This window comes from Trachemys scripta, chromosome 8 (genome assembly GCF_013100865.1).
Source record: "Trachemys scripta elegans isolate TJP31775 chromosome 8, CAS_Tse_1.0, whole genome shotgun sequence".
Taxonomy (NCBI): Eukaryota; Metazoa; Chordata; order Testudines; family Emydidae; genus Trachemys; species Trachemys scripta.
In genome coordinates, this window is record NC_048305.1 from 71,549,545 (window position 1) to 71,569,664 (window position 20,120).

General features: G+C 46.2%; 1 protein-coding gene across 1 annotated transcript; it reads right to left on the reverse strand.

Annotated features, from left to right (window-relative positions):
* Positions 1-4,251: 4,251 nt before the first annotated feature.
* LOC117882096 (putative ferric-chelate reductase 1) lies at positions 4,252-18,798 on the reverse strand. Its single transcript, XM_034780077.1, has 7 exons — positions 18,713-18,798; positions 9,726-9,924; positions 8,635-8,771; positions 6,775-6,866; positions 6,238-6,322; positions 5,361-5,470; positions 4,252-4,480 (listed from the first exon to the last, which is right to left on the reverse strand). Exons 2-7 carry the CDS (start codon positions 9,922-9,924, stop codon positions 4,252-4,254), a joined length of 852 nt encoding a protein of 283 aa, XP_034635968.1. The 5' UTR covers positions 18,713-18,798.
* Between the last annotated feature and the right edge of the window lie 1,322 nt (positions 18,799-20,120).

The window sequence follows — 20,120 nt, forward strand, 5'->3', positions numbered from 1 at the left end:
TGCCCGGCACTTGCTCTCTCTCTCTTGTTTGTTATCTTCCTCCTATCATCATCAGTTCCAGTTTGGTTGACAGCTTAGAAAACAAACAGCATGGCAGCTCCCATGGGTTTATTGTCTTATCCTTCCTTTCAGCTTTAGAGTGAATTAGGAAAAGTTTAATCCACTTGCACTGTTTTATGTTTACATGTTTGATGACAAACAGCCTTATGTTTATAAGTGACAGTTTTCCTGCTAAGTACCTGCATGTCATAAGCATTTGAATTAAAATTACCATATTGAAATCAAATCTGATGTTTTTTTAATTTTTTTTTGGTGTGCGTTGGAAGAGGGGTAGTCTTATACGGCGAGTATATCCCAAACTCTATATTTTAACTGGAAAAGTTGGGAGTCGTCTTATACGCCCAGTCGTCTTATACGCCGGAAAATACGGTATTTAAATATTTAGCAGACTATTACTTGATTTAAGTTTTACTGCATAAATCAATGGNCATTTTAGGTTAATTAACCACTGGAACAATTTACCAAGTGTCATGGCGGATTCTTCATCATTGACATCTTTTAAATCAAGATGGAATGTTTTTCTAAATGATATGTTCTAGGAACTAATTTAAGTTGGGGGTCGTCTTATACGCCCAGTCGTCTTATACGCCGGAAAATACGGTAATACCTGGGGGAGCAAACAGCTGTACATCTCTCTCTCTCTCTCAGTGCTATAGAGGGCGGACAATTTATGAGTTTACCCTGTATAAGCTTTATATAGAGTAAAATGGATTTATTTGGGGTTTGGATCCCATTGGAAACTGGGTGTCTGGGTGCTGGAGATAGGTGACTTGCTGAGCAGTTTTTGGTTAAAGTCTGCAGTTTTGGGTGCGTGGATCAGACCTGGATCTGTGTTGCAGCAGGCTAGTGTGTCTGGCTCAACAAGGCAGGGTTCCGGAGTCCCAAGCTGGCAGGGGAAACAGGCTCAGAGGTAACTTCAGCACAACAAGTGACAGTCCCAAGGGGGTCTCTGTGACCAAATCCGTCACACAACCATATTTCCCTATGCTTAGAATAGGGAGTAACTGTGTATCTCAGATATTTTGTTGTTGTAACTCTGGGGAGATGCTGGCTTTTGGATTGCCTGTAACTCTGCAGCTGTTTTGGAACATTTTCCTCTTTTATCTTCTTCTTCTTCCTTGCCACTTCCTTATTCAGGGTTGGCGTGACCATATCTATTGGACAAGCTTTCCAGGTTGGCTGTTCAAGGCTGACACCCTTGGTATGAAACTGGAGTTTCCCTGCTCCTAGGTGAGCTGCCTACCAAACTCCACTTGCCCCAGCAAGACTTGTTTTCAGGCAGTCTTTATTTGCCTTGATGTCTTCGTCATGGGACCTCTGTGGCATTTTATAGCGGTAGCCCCAGCACCAGCCATCCCACCACACCCTGTTCAGAGATGCTGCCAGTTGGTCTGCAACTTCTTATTGGATATTTGCAGCTGTCCTGCATCTACAGGATGTTCCCCTAATTGCTACCTGGGGACATGCCTGATGGGAGATGATTGCTCCTTCACAGGTTCCTACATTCTATCCGTAACCCCTAAAACAAATAATTTTTAGACAAGACTTTAACACACTAGAAGTGGTTTTGATTCACCTTTTAGTTTATGCTATAGATTTCAGTCTTGGCAAGGAGCAGGCATGGGCCAGGAACAGGCTGTCACAGCCTGCCAAAGAGCAATGGAGGCTCAAGAGCACCTCCATGCCCAATGCCTGCAGGATTGAAGGGGTTCCTGAAATAGAAGGCAGAGCCTATGGACCAGCTGCTAAGCCAGGCTACATCCTCTGGAACCCATCTACCCCCTGCCCTGGTAGAGGGGAATGGTTCTAGTCCTCCTTTAAATGAGGAAGGCTAATGGATCCAGGGGAGATGGTTCCCCACTCCCTTCCTTAATTTTTATTTCTTATTTTAAAAAGTATAAACATAAAAAGTTGTTAAATAGTAATGTGAATATTCATGTTAGTTTTATTTGTCTGCTGTTCTTTGGGGCCTACAGTATTACCAACCCCAAATGTTCAAAAATCATGAATCAGGCTCATCAAAAATCATGAGATTGGCTTTAAAATCACAAGATTACATAAAAATGATAGATCTGGAGTTCTTTTTATTTTCCTTCTGCTTTTTGAGTCTTTAGGGTGCACTGGGATCACATTACTCCATAGCCAAAAGAGCTAGAAGCAGGGCCGGTGCAACCATTTAGACCAACTAGGTGGTTGCCTAGGGCGCCAAGATTTGGGGGTGCCAAAAAGCGGTGCCCCCATTTTTTTTTTTTTACAGTGGCTGCTGCACTGGGAGGGAGAGGGAGTCTGAGCCGCCGGCAGGCAGCCCAGGGGTTCCCCTGGGTCAGCGTGCCGCCGGCAGCCCAGGGGTTCCCCGAGTCAGAGCTGCTGCACGGGTCCCCGGACTGGGGGGTGGGAAGCTGCCGCATGGCTCCCCAGGCTGGGGAGGGGAGCTGCCACGGGGGGGGGCCCTCGGCAGGGGGGGGGGGTACCGCGGGGGGGGGGGGGGGGGGGGGGGGGGCAGGGGGCTGCTGCGGGGCTGAGGGGGAGGGCGCAAGGTGGAAGTTTCGTCTAGGGGGCGAAACTTCCTTGCACCAGCCCGGTCTAGAAGCTTACTTTTTCTTTAAGGATGAATGCTGAAATAATCAGAACTGGGGCTTTAAAGAAAATAATTATCATGAGACTTGACAAAATCATGAGAGTTGGCAACACTGGGCCTAGAACACCATCTCCAACATAATTGCCCTGCATTACTGGAGTATGAAGATGGCTCTTAGCCACACACGTTACAACTCTGTGTGGCTTCCATGTATAAACAACACTGCTGCCACATGGCTCATTTAGCGTCCTGCAGGGGCCTCCTTTCTGCTCCCTAACACTGTGTGATGCTGCTGCTGACTCCTGACTGCATACAGTATTCACTTGCATTGTGTGTGTGATATTACTGACACCCACAACTACTACACTTTGTTTAGAGTCTTTTCCTCCTGCTTTGGCCCTCGGGGGCAAGTGTTCCCAATCCCTGCTCATCACTCCTTCATTATGCCCCCAAAAACAACTTAATGAAACTGTTCTAGAGCCAACCTCTCATTTTAAACACACCTTTGTTTTATTTAGGAAACTGATTTCTAAAACAACAAATAGGAAATTTCAACCATAAATTCTACTATTGATCATGGGCTCGTACAGGTGATCCAAAATCCTCCCAGTACATTGCACCCACCTACTCTGGGGTTTCTACACTGAAACCAGTGCCAGACCAGATGTGAGAGAAATTTAAAAAAAAACTGTGCTGACTTGTTCTATGACAGGCACTCACTGACTAATTAACAAATCTAATCTAGTGGGATCCGACCCATATGTGGTTTTCACATTCACTTTGTTTTTTAAATACAGTAACTCCTCACTTAACATTGTAGTTATGTTCCTGAAAAATGCAACTTTAAGTGAAACGATGTTAAACTAATCCAATTTTCCCATAAGATTGAATGTAAATGCAGGGGGTGAGGTTCCAAGGAAATTTTTGGGGGGCAGACAAAAGGCATTATATACTATACTGTGGTGGGGAGGTGCCCCTGGCTTACCCCTGGGGCTCAGGGCTGGGAGTGCAGGATCTGGGAGGGAGTTAGGGTGCAGGAGGGCGCTCAGGGTGGGGGTGCGGGAGGAGGCTCAGGGCTGGAGCAGGCAGGAGGTGCAGAGCACTTACCTGGGGCAGCTCCTGTTTGGTGCAGGTGGTGTGCAGATGGCTCTGCACAGCGCAGCAGCACCGCTCCCATGGCCATGATTCTGGGAGCTGTCCCCTCCTCCCTGTCAGGCAGGGCCACCCAGAATGCAGGGGCTTTAGGGGCTGCAGGGCCCTGGGCTAAGGGGGCCCCGGGGCCCCGGCCTGCAGCTCTAAAACCCCTTTCGGAATGCAGCCCTGCAAGCACGGGCCAGAGGACTCAGGAGGAGCAGGGGCAGCCACACAGCCAGCGGCCGGAGAGAAGTGGCTCTTTTCCCTCAGGGTCTTCCCATCAGGATGTGCTTCTTGGGAAGCCAGTTTCTATTCACTTGGATGAATGATAGTCTCTCCTCATTCCCTGGGGAGAGTCGTGTACCTGTCAGAGACTATACTGCCTGGTGCACTAAAGAGGTGCTCCAAATGCCAGCGTGATGGTGGATAGGAGAGGTGGGCGACAGCCAGCTGATGCAATGTTGGTCACACATCCCTCTTCAACTGCCAGCAGTGAAGAGTGTCGGAGCCTCCTGGTGGGGATGATGCTGTGGCCTATGTTTTGGAGAGCCACAAGCAATGACTTCAGCCACCATGCTTCCCAGGTGATTTTTAAAGTAGGTTATGGCTGCCTCAGCATCCCTGTTATCTGAGATGAAGGAAGCCATGGTGCTTTCAATCAGGGGTTGAGACATGTTGCCATCAAATACTGCTGCTTTTTTTTGATGGCTTGGAGATGTCAATTACCCAGAAGAGCAGACAGCACGACTCCCCAGTGCTTTTGCTCTGTTGATGGAAGAGGGTCTCCATGTGTCAGTTCTCTCTCCAGCAGGCACAGCAAGGGAATTTCTTGGTTGATTCCCACATCACTCCCTCTGACCAGCTTTATAGCCTCACCAAAATGCCATTGGATGTTGATTAGCTTCTAGAGTAGTCAGCAGAAGGGTGACAAGTGGAGGCTGGTGTCTGTCTATGCTTGTGTGGGCCCACGGATGTACAACACTTGCACAGCTTCTCAGTGCTTAAAAGTTGGGGGAGTTTGCCAGGGGTCAGTCCCTCGGCCAAAAATAAATAAGTAAATACAAATTGAGCCAGGCCACTTGAAGCACAGTCTTACCAAAACTGCTGCCCCCAAGATTGTGATGACTCCCCACTTTTAGCATGGCTTTTCTCTCTGCCCGTACAGACATTCCAGCAGGTAAAAGATGGTGTTCCATCTGGTCATCACCTCCTGCTTCATCTGGTGGCCTGGCAGAAAGAGTGAGCCTGTGGCTGTGTAAGGTTGTGTCACACTTCCCAGAATCAGCTGATGTGGCTGCAGATCTTCCTGGTTGTTGAGAGCAGTGCCTGGACTGGGCATCCCCTTTCAGAAATTCCCTTACAAACCAGACTGAGGCAGAGAGCAAGGCAAGGAACATGCTGGAAACTACAAACATGCACAGCCTTTGTGATATTTAATTCACTGTTTGCTGCCACAACTTCAGCAGAGAGAGCGAGGGGCCTTAGCCACTCCTCTGAGAGAGCACACAGGTTCTCCATGTCCCTGCAAGTGTGCGGCTGTTCAAAATCACCCCCCTACAGTGAGGTATGCTGCTGACTGAGGGCATACCTGTTGCCTGTGCTGCTGCTGCTTCTGCTAACATAGTCAGTTGCCTGAACACCGGTCCACATGTCAATGGTGAGATGCAACCCCCTACCTTCAGAATTACCCAGGACATGCTGCATTAAAAAAAAAGCAATGGAGACAGATGACTTGAAGCTTTAAAATTCAGCTTGTGTGACTATATGGTCACACTAAGTCCTGTATGTTTGATTGCCTTCTGAGGATTAGAGAGTAGAGAGAGAAGAGCCTTTAGCAGGGCCCGCTAATCTAGTTCTGTATTGGATGGATGGCATTGGTAGAAATGGACCGGAGGTTCCGCACATCAGCTCTGAGTATTAAGGCAGCAGTTTAAAGAATAGACCCTCCAGGTGGACTGTGACAGCAACAGAAATCTGAGGGAATGCCATGAGTGCAGACAGGAGGGTTTCTGTACATGAGAAGCTAATTTAATTGGTTTGAGATAGGTCTGTTTCAGACAGAGGCTATACAATCTTTCCTCATGCAACTCTATCAAATTACCTCAATCCTGGTCTACAACATCTTTGCTATTACCCTTCTCGGTCTCTCTTAAATTAAGACCGACAATTGCAGATTTTGCCCAAGAGGCAACTGCTATAATAGTTATATTTACAATTAAGTAATACTACCATCATTATCATAAAGGTATTTAAAATGGACTAAAAGCAAATTAAACATCTAAGTTTAAATTTAGTTTACAGTATTTGATTAGAAAACATAATAATCTTTGAAGGAGTTTAGCTCTAATAAAACCTCTCACCAAAAGTTTCCTGGAAAAATTGCCCCAAATTCATTCATATGATTCACTGTTATGTATATTTGTGAAACAATATATTCACAATAATATCAAAATGAAACAACTTACTGAGTCAACAGAGGAACTGGAAGACACAAGAGTTTGACTTCTGACATTAGTCCAGAAAACACTCACATTCTGAACAACAGTTGCTCTGGAAACAAAACAAACACCAAACACATCGTTTTGAACCATTATTTGGGGAAATGTTCTGATAAGGCACTAGTAATGTTTCTAGATATATGATAGACATCTTGCTGGCAGTAATCAATACTGACTTTTTCAAATAGATAGAGGCATTTACCTTCAGAGATGGAAGTGGGATTTAATTTTAAGGGTGTTCATTGTTCGGGAAAACATTGTTCAGTAACTATTTATGATAAGACAAAACTATGAAAAGATGAAACCTCATCTTGCCAGCATATCTTAAAAGTATTAGAAATGAAACATAAAGGCCAGGAGGTACTAAAAATGATGGGCAAATCTCAAATCACTGTCAGTACAATATTGCTAAGGGTAAATCCTTTGCAAAATCAAACAGATTTTATTCCTTCTGCAAATTAATTTGTTTATGAAATGTTAGTATATTAGGAATCATAAATGTACCTGAATTGTACATTTCCTGTGCCTGATGGTGCTACCCAAATTGCTGTTACATTTTTCTTGCTGTTGCGATCTGTGTGACTCACTGAAGAATTCTGCAATTAAAAACCAAGGTGAATGCTCAAGTGAAAGAAAGTAATGCACTTTTCCCTCTGAAATATCATGAGGTCCTCCTCTCATTGAAGCAGTGATCCAGGATATTAACTAGTTCAAGCTGGCTGACTTTTAGAGCTTCCACTCATCCTTTCATTCTGAGCCAGCTATTCCCTTTGAACAGTACAGTGTTCTTCCCATAGGGTGACCAGACAGCAAGTATGAAAAATCGGGATGGGGGGAGGGGGAAGGCAGGCAGTTTCCTCTGACACCATTATATTGCTGAGTGACCAGCAGCTATTGGGCTGGAAAGAAAAATACGAAGTCCCCTGTCCAATGGCCAGAGGGGCAAGAATCCTACAGTGGCTCCCAAACATTTATCTCCTCCCTTGACAGTAAAAACATCTCACCCAAACTGCCTTCTCTTTGAAGATAATCCTTAAACTCTTTCAATTGCAATTGCCTGAAATCAAAGATAAGTAGGTGGAATCACAGGGGTATGTTCCCCATTAATGCTGTAACACCTATATCTGGTAGCTAAGTTCAAAGAAGCACTTTGAATCTGAATGGAGGCCACAGTGCTAGAAAACAAGACTAGCTACATACCTAGTAATTGTGTTTTTTCACAGAAATAGAAAATAACATGTGCAATTGTTTACACTCACTCTGAAACATGACAAAAAAAAAAAATACTCCGCTTGGTTCTCTGGGCCCAGATGATTTGCAAAGCTGGCTGTTAGAACAAACTAGGCACATTTGATGCAGAAATCACTGAGACACAAATCTGGATCCCCAAGATGCAGTTCTCAGGGCTTGTCTACACTTAGGGTACATCTATACTTACCTCCGGGTTCAGCGGTAAGCAATCGATCTTCTGGGATCGATTTATCGCGTCTTGTCTAGACGCGATAAATCGATCCTGGAAGTGCTTGCCGTCGACACTGGTACTCCTGGTCTGCGAGAGGAGTACGCGGAGTCGACGGGGAAGCCTGCCTGCTGCATGTGGACCCGCGGTAAGTACCTTGTAGTTTGAACTAAGATACTTCGACTTCAGCTATGTTATTCACGTAGCTGAAGTTGCATATCTTAGTTCGAACTGGGGGGTTAGTGTGGACTAGCCCATAGAGTAATTATTCCTGAAAAAGTCCACGGGTCAAGTTTTTTCAACAATGACAAAGGCAAATACCAAAAGAATTTTCAGGCTTTTCAAAGGCAAATACCAAAAGAATTTTTTGATTAAATGAAAAAAAATTAGTCTTGTTTTAAATCAAATAGTTTTGTACTTTGGTTTCATTTTCAACCCTCCTCCCATCAGTTTTTTTGTTAGTTTGTTTTCTCTCCTGTCCCCTTTTTTCCTCTTATAGGGGAAACCAAAAAGGGAGAGGGGGAAACCAAGAAAGAGGAGTGGGGGAGCACTCAAACCCAGAAACTTTCCTGCTTTTCAAAAACTGAAATTTCTGTTTTAAAATTTTGAAATATTTTGAAAACATTTAAAAAGTATTTCCCACAAAAATTGTTACCTTTGCAAACCAGCCCTATTTGTTATTACTTTCACAGACATTAGTCTACATCACAGAAAAACTAGCATATATCTTTTATTTTTAAAGTGATTTAGCACAATTAAACACTTTTTAGAAAACATGAAGCTGCCTCCAGATCACATTTAGTGTCACCTCTAATGCAAAAACAAAATATTTATCATGTCTTTTACACAATGCAAGGAAAATAATTTATGAGTTCAACAAACTAGTTTAAAATGTGACCACATACCTGAACTTGGTTACACAAAAGACCTTGCGTGTTTGGATCTATGATTTGAAAAGTACCAACAATACCATCTCCGCTAACTGCTCGGGCCTGCAGTAAAAATCCTTTAAAAGTGGAATTGTCAATTCCTTGTAGAGTCACTGAGGGAAAAAGATATGGAAGTTACTTAAAATAGTCAATTTAAATATTAGCTACTTGTCACTCACTCTCTGTCATGTCATTGTCTAATGATGATGATGACCTGAAGAAGAGCTCTGTGTAAACTCAAAAGCGTGTCTCTCCCACCAACAGAAATTGATCCAAAGATATTACCTCACCAACCTTGTCTCTCTAATATCCTGGGACTGACATGGCTACAACAACACTGCATACAACATAAGACAGTGAAAGTAATAACCACTTATAGCATCGTTCAGCTTCGTATCACCTTTCTAAGGAATAGTATGGCTTGCTTCCACACCTCTTACCAGACAGACAGACGGTTTGATTCTAGCTGAATTTTGTATTGTTTGTGAAAATGTGTATTGCATTCTGAACATATGAACCTTGATAATGAAAGAAATAAGAATTGCAGACTGCGGATTGGACCCCTTAATTCTGTATTATCAGTTACCTACAATAGCAGATTTCCTGCAAGCAGAATGTTTGTAATTTTGTGATCTACAAATACAAAGAACTATATATAAAGGCTGAGAGAGAGCTATGTGCTTTTACTTTAGTTATGTAAATACACCTAAAGACCATGAAAGGCACATTTTAAACCTATCTAAAACCAAAACCAAAAGCAATAAAATAGGACACATGGCTAAATCAAACAGAGATTAACTAGAGGCTTGCAGGAGGTTGTTGCACTGTGAACAGGGATCAGTCTTGTCTCATGTTGTTGGAATTCTGAAGGCTAGACTACTGGGGGAGAGCACAAGACATTGTAAAAACTACAGTGGTAGTCTGGTTCTGCACAGCACAATGTAATATCACTGAAACAGCCACAGTCAGTGAGCTGAAATAACGAGCCTCTTTGATATTTCTTTAAAAATTTTACATTAATTTAAATCCCATCCAGACACTCCAAATTATTCAAAGTTCTAATTTACCTGTGATCTTGTTTCCTGGGTCAAATGAAGTGCTGGATATGGAGATCCTGTAAGGTGCTGAGGTAGTTTGGGAAACAAAGTTACCATGACTAGGTAACATAGAATCACAAGCTGGGCTGATTTTTCCATCTGGAAAACCAAGGACTCTTGCAGAAAACACCGCACAAAAAAGAGAGAGACAGTAAACCCAGTCTTCCATCTGTAGAGAAGAAGAAAACAATTAAAAAACAAACACACACAGGTACTTGCTGAAATTCTATTTGCATACCAATAGTCGCATATAGGAATTTTGCATATGCATGACATGTAGGGCCTGGTTCACTTGCTTTTAATGGAAGTCATTAAGAGTTTCATATTAAGCAAAAAACCCAACTTAATAACATTTTTATCAATTTTTCACTCCTAGGTGGCTTCAGACTTCTGATCATACCTAAATAGGACAAACCTGGAAAAACTTCCATCTCACAAGATGTGAGACAATATAGGACAATATTTTTAAACAATTAAAAATCATTATTCTAGAAAGGAATACAATTACAATAATAATACGAATATAAACTTGTTGAAGCAAGACCTTTACACCGACTAGATATCTCATTTCCAAAGTAGGCTTGGTAACACTCTTCAGTCTATATCCACATTCTCAAACAACCACTGAATACTATAATTGGTCCATCAGTTTGGTCAGAAACATATTCTACAGAAAAAGCCAACCAACCAATATTCTGTAAGCAGTCCTAAGTGAAGTGGTTTTTGTGACGAAGTGGGGGATTTTCTTATCTTTTCGTGGTTTTCCAATGGTTTGCATGCAGAGGGAGTGGGACTCAGTGCCCCTGGGTGTTATTGGTTTAACGAGGTGAGGGGAGAGGGAGTTTGTTGTTGCAGAGGACCGGAGAGAGAACTTGGGACCCAGCCGATGGCCTAGAGGAGGGACACCCCAGCGATGACCCTCACCGGAGACCCAGCTCAGGAGTCGCAGCCAGTTCTGGCCAGTGGAAGGACAATGGGCTGCGAAGAGAGGACCCCATGACCTAACCAGCCAGTTCCAGCCAGAGGGGGGCAGAGAGGAGAGGAGGCCCAGAGGACCCTGTTTACCTGGAAAGAAGACAATGGACAGAGGCGGGACCTGGGGCCAATGATATCAGATGCCCAGCTGGGAAGCGGGAGGGTTCTGGGCTGGAGAGGGGGAGCAGGCAGAACCCACCTGGATGCAGGGGAGATTGGGATGTGCTGTGCTGAGCTGAGGGAGCCCAGGCCTGAGGATCAGAGAGTTTCCTGTGCTATGTTCAGTCACTCAATAAACCCTCCTGTTTTACGCTGGCTGAGAGTCACTCCGGTCTAGAGAACAGCTGCTAAATAGGACACAAATACAGCTCATCGCACACACATCATACACAACTTAGACATGGCTTCACTCCTTGAGCCTAATGCAACCATCCCAAACTCAGGTCAATTATACGGTGGAGGGGACAAAGAGTCGATTCCAACAATGACCTTCATCCCACGACCTACATTTACATTGCTATGTCTCAAAATAATTACTTAAATAACACAATAAACTAGAGGATCTCAATGTGTCATTTCTCCATGCCGAGCTTATTGCACAAACCAGGGGCTCCTTGCACACCCCACAAGCTGCATCCACAACCCTCCCATCCCCCTCTATTTCAGGGACTCCCTGCAGCTCCCCCATATCAGATGCTCTGTTTTGTCTCCTATTCTTCCCTCATCCCCTACCAGGGTCCCCCATTTTCGCCTGTATGCTAGTGGCTCAGTGTGCACCCCCACAATTCCTGCGGTGCCCTCCATTTCCCTCTCCTGAATCCAAAAGAAGGGGTTTAATGTTCCTTCCCACCTTCTCCCCCCATGCCAGGGGCTCTGTGTGTCCCCCATTCCCTCTTCTGTGTATCAAGGTCCCACATTTCCTCTTACCATGAGTATTTGTCTGGGAGATAAGTCATTCAAGGTGTCAACATGCTAAACTCTATTGGATGATGAACAGGGATATTGTTATGTTGGAAGGTGTTAATAAGTGCATTCAAGCGGTTGTTTATCTGTAGACAATTTCAGGGGTGCCTGAAGCTGTGGCTGTGCTAAACAGATGGCAGAGGCTCCATATGCCCCCCGCCCACATTTTGCCTCTTTCAGTTTTCCTCAAAGTCAACAGAGTTGTACTCACATTCCCTGAAATTTTGCAATTGATCAGATGCAGTGTTCAGAAGTATCAGAAGAGTAGCCGTGTTAGTCTGAATCTGTAAAAAAAGCAACAGAGGGTCCTGTGGCACCTTTAAGACTAAAGGTGCCACAGGACCCTCTGTTGCTTTTTACAGTGTTCAGAAGTTATTGGAATTACAGAGAGAGAGAGAAATGCCAACAAGCTGAACGTAAGCCAATAATTAAGCCTTATAGGTGTGCATGTATAAATATACGTCAAACTGATTACCGATCTGTGTTTTCATAAAACACTTTTGTAGTATGTGTATTATTAGCAATAATATAAATATTTAACTTGCTATATCTCTAGGCTTGGTAGGATTAGAATTTTATTGGTAAATGTCAGGAAACATCAATTTCACCGTACATACACACAGTGATGAAAAAACATTTCCACCAGTAATAATCAAATTGTACATATATATAAAGTAATGCTGCTTGAGAACGTACTAGAGTTTGATTTAAGGATATTTACTTTGTATATCTTGATATGGGATGTTGACACTCAACCCCCATCACCATGCAGTATAGCTGCCCTGACGTGCAGCACACACTGCACAGCACACCAGACAGGACATACACAAATCTGATTGTACTGTTGCCCACTCCACTGTTCCCCTTTTTTCTTTTCAATAAATAATTTTTTTTTCTTTTCAATAAATGGATTCTTTGGCTTTGAAAATATTCTTTATTATTGCATAAAGTAAAAGACTCCTTAGCCCAGGAAATAAACAGGCACTGCAAGTCTGCTTGTCTGCTAAGCAGACACTGATGCCTAAAGATTGGAACTACTGCACTTCACTCCCGTGCAGGGCACCAGATATCACTGCTGGTTTTCAGCCTCAAATTTCTCCCCCAAGGCATCCCTAATCCTTGCAGCCCCGCCCTGGGACCCTGTAATAGCCCAGCTCTCTGGCTGTGCAAATTCAGCCTCCAGGTGTTGAACCTCGGAGGTCCATGCCTGAGTGAAGCTTTCACCCCTCCCTTCACAAATATTATGGAGAGCACAGCACGCGGATATAACCACGGGGATGCTGCTTTCGGCCAAGTCCAGCTTCCCGTACAGAGATCACCAGCGGGCCTTTAAACAGCCAAAGGCACACTCCACAGTCATTCGGCACCGGCTCAGCCTGTAGTTGAACCGTTCCTTGCTGCTGTCAAGGCTCCCTGTGTAGGGTTTCATGAGCCACGGCATTAACGGGTAAGCGGGATCTCCAAGGATCACAATGGGCATTTCAACTTCCCCTACCGTGATCTTCCGCTCTGGGAAAAAAGTCCCGGCCTGCATCTTCCTGAACAGCCAAGTGTTCTGAAAGATGCGTGCGTCATGCACCTTTCCAGGCCAGCCTGTGTTAATGTCAATGAAACGCCCACGGTGATCCACAAGCGCCTGGAGAACCATAGAGAAATACCCCTTCCGATTAACGTACTCGGATCCTAGGTGGGGTGGTGCCAGAATAGGAATGTGCGTCCCATCTATCGCCTCTCCACAGTTAGGGAACCCCATTTGTGCAAAGCCATCCACTATTTCCTGCACGTTACCCAGAGTCACGGTTCTTCTGAGTAGGATGCGATTAATGGCTTTGCAAACTTGCATCAGCACGATTCCGACGGTCGACTTTCCCACTCCAAACTGGTTTGCAACTGACCGGTAGCTGTCTGGAGTTGCCAGCTTCCAGATTGCAAAAGCCACCCGCTTCTCCACTGGCAGGGCAGCTCTCAATCTCGTGTCCTTGCTCCGCAGGGTGGGGGCAAGCTCCTCACACAGTCCCATGACAGTGGCTTTTCTCATCCGAAAGTTCTGCAGCCACTGCTCGTCATCCCAGACTTCCATGACGATGTGATCCCACCACTCGATGCTTGTTTCCCAAACCCAAAAGCAGCATTCCATGGTGCTAAGCATGTCCGTGAATGCCACAAGCAATTTCGTGTCGTACGCGTTACGTGTCTCGATAGCATCGTCGGAATCCTCACCCTCACTCTCCCTGTCACTTTGGATCTTAAGGAATAGTTCGATAGCCAAACATGACGTGCTGGCGAGACTCGTCAGCATATGCCTCAGCAGTTCGGACTCCATTTCCCGCAGACAGATCGCGCTGCACAGAAACCATTGAAGGATGGCGCCTAAGGTGGACGGAAACAAAGGGATTTCTGGGATGCAAAGCGATGCATCACGGGGCATTGGGACAGGACCCAGAATCCCCCGCACCCACGCCCCCTTCCCACAACCCACGGCGGCAGAATGGGAAAAGGTGCTCTGTGGGATAGCTGCCCATAATGCACCGCTCCCAATAGCGCTGCAATTGCCACAAATGTGGCCACGATAGTGTGCTGGGCAGCTATCAGTGTGGACAGACTGCAGCGCTCTCCCTACTCAGCTGCAGGTTTAACTCACAGCGCTGTACATCTGCAAGTGTAGCCAAGGCCTCAGAGTGGTAGCTGTGTTAGTCTGTAACAGCAAAAAGAACAAGGATTACTTGTGGCACCTTAGAGACTAACAAAACAGAAGTGGGTTTTAGCCCACGAAAGCTTATGCTCAAATAAATTTGTTAGTCTCTAGGGTGCCACAAGTACTCCTCGGTCTTTTTGTTTATAAACAGAAGCAGGGTGATTAAGATAACAAAAGGCTTGTCATTAAATTAAATTAAGGATCATTAGATGATCCTGAAAGCATTGCCAGGCACTCCAGTTAAAAGGTAGGAAACAAAGGGTAGGAATAAATGGTGAGAATGGAGAGAGGTAAATAGGGGTGTAGTTGGATTCTTTTTATTTACCTTATCTTTTTATCTTTAAGGTTTTAGGGTTCACACGGGGAGGGGTGACACACACACACATACTCCTATACACACACCTCTTTCACACGGGGGGCTGACCAACTGACCCTCCCTTCCCAGCACTTTCCACCCTCCATGCCTGCCTGGGCCCCTCAGACGGATCCATCTCTCCTGTCTTCCCGAGGAGGTAGGGGTGTGTGTGTGTGTGTGTGTGTGATCACATGCCCCCTCCCCAGATTTCTGTCAGGTTCAAACCAGAATGTCGCCAGCAGCAGCCTTTTGGCACTGTGTGGGAAGGAAGGGACAGGAGCTGCTTCCAGCTGCAGGGGAGGAGGAGGTGGAAGGGATGACCTGGCTCGTGTCTTTGCAGAGCTCATCTCTTCCCCCCACCCCCACCCCCCTGTGGCTGGAAGCAGCTTGTCCCTTCCTGCCCACACAGCGTGGAAAGGCAGGTAACCCCTCCAGGCTGCTGCTGATCATCTCCTGTCCCCCAGCTATAGCATGGGCAGGAAAGGGTTAAGCCCTAAGGATGCATTGTACACTAGGGCTCAGGGAACCTGACTGCAGGGGCTTCAGTGAACTGGGGCAGAGAGATGGCTCAGCAGGTGAGGGTGCCTAGGGAATGGAGCAGTCCCATGCTCCCTAGAGGGAAGGACCCGGGGGGTGTGTGTGTGTGAAGAGGGTGCTAAGCCCCTGCCCAGGGGCCTGCTGTGGAGCTTGCAAGTTCAGGGCATGAACAAGCTGGAAATCCCCCCTCCCCACCCATCACTCCAGAACTTAGCTGTGCCAGCGCTGTGTGGGGTTTGGCACATACAGGGCTCGCCCCCTCCTGACCAAAGGGTCTTGGGCTTTCCTGGGGTGTAAGCCCAGCCAGAGGCAGTGGAGGAAGGAAGGAGCCTGCCAGCCAGGCTGTTGGTGAGCTGAGCACTCCGACCAGGGGCCGGTTCTCTGCACAGCACTGGGAGCGGGATACGCTCCCCCTGTGGGTGGGGGTGGAGGGATATGGAGGAGCAGCAGGGCTGGTAGGGGGGAAGGGGCAAAACAGGGAGAGGACAGCGAGAGGGGGAGCGTGTAAAGGGCCAATGAGTGGGCAGCAGAGACGACATGTAACTGGCCCGCTGCCTGGTGCCTGCCCGCACTCATCAGCCACTGCAGCTCACAGCACGCAGCCAGTGCCAGCTGGAAACAGGACAGTGGTCAGGGCCCTGCTAGCCAACAGCCAGCATGCAGTGGGGGCTGCGCTCACAGACCAGCATGGGGGAGCAGCCAGCCCTATGTGCTGCATCTTCGCCCCACCACTAGCCTTGCACACCCACTCCCATCAGCATCCACTGGACCCCCCCCCCCACACACACACACTCATTGCTAGTGGGCTGGTGAGCAGGATCCAGCAAGTAGCAGGATGCTCCAGTACTGATGGAGGGAGACAGAAAATACAGGACAAGTTGCCTGTTTTTAAGAAAGTCAGGACACCTGCAGAAGGGCTTAAATAAAGGACAGTCCCTTTAAAAACAGGACATCTGATCACCCTATTCATAAATTATCTGGAAAAAGGGGTAAACAGTGAATTGGCAACATTTGCAGGTGATACAAAATTGTTCAAAATAGTTTAATCCAAAACTGACTGCAAAGAGTTACAAAGGGATCTCACAAAACTGGGTGACTGGGCAACACAATGGCAGATGAAATTCAATGTTCATAAATGCAAAGTAATGAACATTGGAAAATATAATCCCAACTATACATATAAAATGACAGGATCTAAATTAGCTGTTACCAATCAAGAAAGAAAACTTGGAGTCATTGTGGATAATTCTCTGAAAACATCTGTTCAATGTGCAGTGGCAATCAAAAAAGCTAACAGAATATTGGGAATCATTATGAAAGGGATAGATAATAAGACAGAAAATATCATATATTGGCTCTATATAAATCCATGGTATGCCAACATATTGAATACTGCATGCAGATTTGGTCACCTCATCTCAAAAAAGATATATTGCATTTAGAAAAGGTACAGAGAAGGGCAACACAAATGATTAGGGGTATGGAACACCTTCTGTATGAGGAAAGATTAAAAAGACTGGGACTTTTCACCTTGGAAGAGATGACTAAGGAGGGGGATCTGATAGAGGTCTATAAAATCAAGAATGGTGTGGAAAAATTGAATAGGGAAATGTTGTTTACTCCTTCATATAACCCAAAAACCAGGAGTCACCCAATAAAAGTAATAGGCAGCAGATTTAAAACAAACAAAAAATATTTCTTCGCAGTCAACCTGTGGAACTCCTTGCCAGGGGATGTTGTGAAGGTCAAAACTATAACAGGGTTCCAATAAAAACTAGATAAGTTCATGGAGGATAGGTCCATCAATGGCTATTACCCAGGGTGGGCAGGGATGCAACACCATGTTTTGTGTGTCCCTAGCCTCTGTTTGCCAGAAGCTGGGAGTGGGCGACAGGGGATGAATCATCTGATGATTCCCTGCTCTGTTCTTTCCCTCTGAGGCATCTGGTATTGGCCACTTTGGGCTAGATGGACCATTGGTCTTACCCAGTATGGCCATTATGATGTTCTTATATAGAACCCAGATTTATCTGCCTTCTTCCCCTCCTCCCCTTCCCCGACTGTAACCCGCTAGACCCCACTCCCCTACCAGAGCTGAGAGAGACCCCAGGAGTCCTGATGGGGTCTCTCTCTCTCTCCAGAGTTATTAACAAAATAAGAATATACATGAACATTTTAAACCTAACCAGTGTCCCTTAAGTGACTTGCCACAAGATGTCAGAACATGGTAGTATTAGAGCTGAGTGGGTTTAATATTTATTTATTTTTCTTTCTTTTATATAGGAATTAGATACAGTGCTCCTATCACCTAATTGCTAAGTTATCTGCCAAAAAACTAGAGTTTTCAAGTGCCTAAGTATCACCTGGAATCATGGTTAAAGTCTCCATCCCCCCATATATGAGATGGAATCCCTGCCACAAGCCCTCTCCACTTTCACCATTCAAAAGAAAGGGAGTCATGCATGGATTTGCAAAACTGCAAGTGACCCCTGAAGAGACAGCATCAAAACAGCTCTTAGGGTCAATCCAACAACAACCAAAGCTGTTCAGGAGCCCAGTTTTCCCCTCTCAGTATTGCCCCCACAGTGATTTTCCCACTTGCTATCAGCAAGTTTGCTTCCTTGCTTGTTCTGTTGTGTACTTGAACTTGCCTTGTGTGACATCCTGGTTACTAAAGTGAACAATATAAAAGTTATAATTAGCCAGAAGTACCTGTACCTTACACCCAAGTAGTGTTTTAAAATTAATCTTTTTTTTCCCCATTAGAAGTGGACTTTGCCACATTGTAAGACGAATTTATTCCTTTGATCTCTGATGCACACAACTGCACTTTGATACAAACTGGAGACTCAACCAACCCATACACACACTTCAGTTTTAACATTTTAGTGAGCACAGGCCTGATCCTGAGGTACTGGGCACACTCAAGTCTCACTAAAGTCAACAGGTAAGGAGCGTCCTCACCTTCCAAGAGCCACTCAGGACCTCCCAGGATAGAGCTCTCAAGCATTCAGAGGAAAAGCCCACAAGCTCTGAAGCTGGCATCACAACACAAGACAAACCCAGCTCCCCATCCTCGAGGTTTAAACAAGACAAGCTGCATCTGCTTTCCTCACAGACCCGAAATGCGTCTCTGGCTGACAAGCACCTAGCCCGCGGCTGCTGCCCAAGCACACAACGCGTGCTCAGACCTACACCGGTTCATGGGCTTGCGTTCAAACCGGCCGGTCTAGATGCGAATCCAGATGGGTGGATCGCTACTCATTCAGATCCCTGCTCCTTTCAGCAGCCCTCAGATACCACAGCTGTGAGGGATGGACAGACAGACCCCACTGGGTCTTAGCAGCCCCCCATGGTGCTGGACTGGCACTAACCGCCGGGGTTGCCACCAGCAGCCCCTCTCCTGCCCGGGGCTGGCCCCGCGCCTCTTACCCCTGCCCGGCTGCGTCTCTCCCCTTGGTTGCCGCGGGCTGCAGACTGGCACCGCCCGTCAGGGGAGGACAGACGAGGGCCCCAGGGCGGCGGAAGCTCCGCGAGCGACAGGCGTGGCCAGAGCCGGCGGAGCCGCATTCCAGCCGGAGAGGTACTGCCCCGCCCGGCCGCAGGGACCGCAAGGAGCCGCGCCTCGTCGGCACAGGCAGCTCGGGGGTGAAGGGCGCACAGCATCGCGCCTTACCCCAGCCCAGCACGCCCAGGCCAGGGGAGGCGGGAACACCGGGCTGCTGGGAGCAGCGTCACCCCGGCAGGGGCAAACGTGGACCCGAGTCCCCCGCTTGGCGCGAGGAGAGACACAAAACCTCTAACCGGAGGGGATGGGGATAGGGTGACCAGACAGCAAGTGTGAAAAATGGGGGTAATAGGCGCGTATATAAGATAATGCCCCAAATGTCGAGACTGTCCCTATAAAATCGGGACATCCGGTCACCCTAGCCAGGGAGCCAAGGGGGGGGACGGGGACCCTCCTGCACCGTAGTGCTGCCGCATGGGGGCGCCACCACCCAGCGTAGAACCGCCCCTAGGGCTAAAAGCTAGTAGGAAGGAGGAAAGCACAACGATAGTGCAGAGGCCCTGTCCTCCAGCCAGAGAGGGCCCCTGCTGCGTTCATTCCAGGGAGCAGGGGAGGACCCCTCCCTTTCGGCCAGACAACCAGGCCGGGGATATAAAGGAAGGGAAGGGATGCTACGTAATACTCATATAGTACAATACAAACAAAAGGGAAAACGCCTTAAGCTAACCTTGCCTCAGATTACAGTACGCAACCTCGAGGATAGACAATAGGAACGACTGATTAGAAAGGTCATTTCTCTAGTGAACTTGTTAAAACACATTTGTTAGAATTTACATGGACAAAATTGCTCAATACTAAACCTAGCCATTATTTTGATGTTTATTACAAACTTAGCAGGAGCTGGACTATACAAAAATGATCTTTGCTCTAACCCCAGTTCCCCTCTTTGCTCCATCTGAGGCAAGTACTCTTATCAAGTACTATTAAGATAATAGGCAAACACTTTGAAATAGAATAGTTGATTAGTAGCTATTTATGAACTATGCCAGATTTCTCAGGCACCTATTTTCAGATTGCTATAAGCCTGTAAAAGGTTTAGGAGTGCTGCCACTCGTCAAGGTATAGCCTACAATAACTTAATGATAAGAGCGGGATAGACAGTTTTCTGATGGAAGATATTTAAAAGGGTAAGCATTCCACGGGAATGTGACAATTTTGTGAAAACCTGATGGGAACTAGGCAAGGTTTCCCTGCACACCTGCTAGGAGTCTGGGGTAGCATAGGGAGACTCAGAAAAGTTTCAGAAAGGTCAAAAAGTGTCACTGGCTTTTT

Coding starts and splice junctions, on each gene's coding strand:
- LOC117882096 (XM_034780077.1), bottom strand. CDS start 9,924: ATGGAAGACTGGGTTTACTGTCTCTCTCTTTTTTGTGCGGTGTTTTCT. Junction 8,772..9,725: donor CCCAGGAAACAAGATCACAG/GTAAATTAGAAC, acceptor TTTTTCCCTCAG/TGACTCTACAAGGAATTGAC. Junction 6,867..8,634: donor TTTTGTGTAACCAAGTTCAG/GTATGTGGTCAC, acceptor TTTTAATTGCAG/AATTCTTCAGTGAGTCACAC.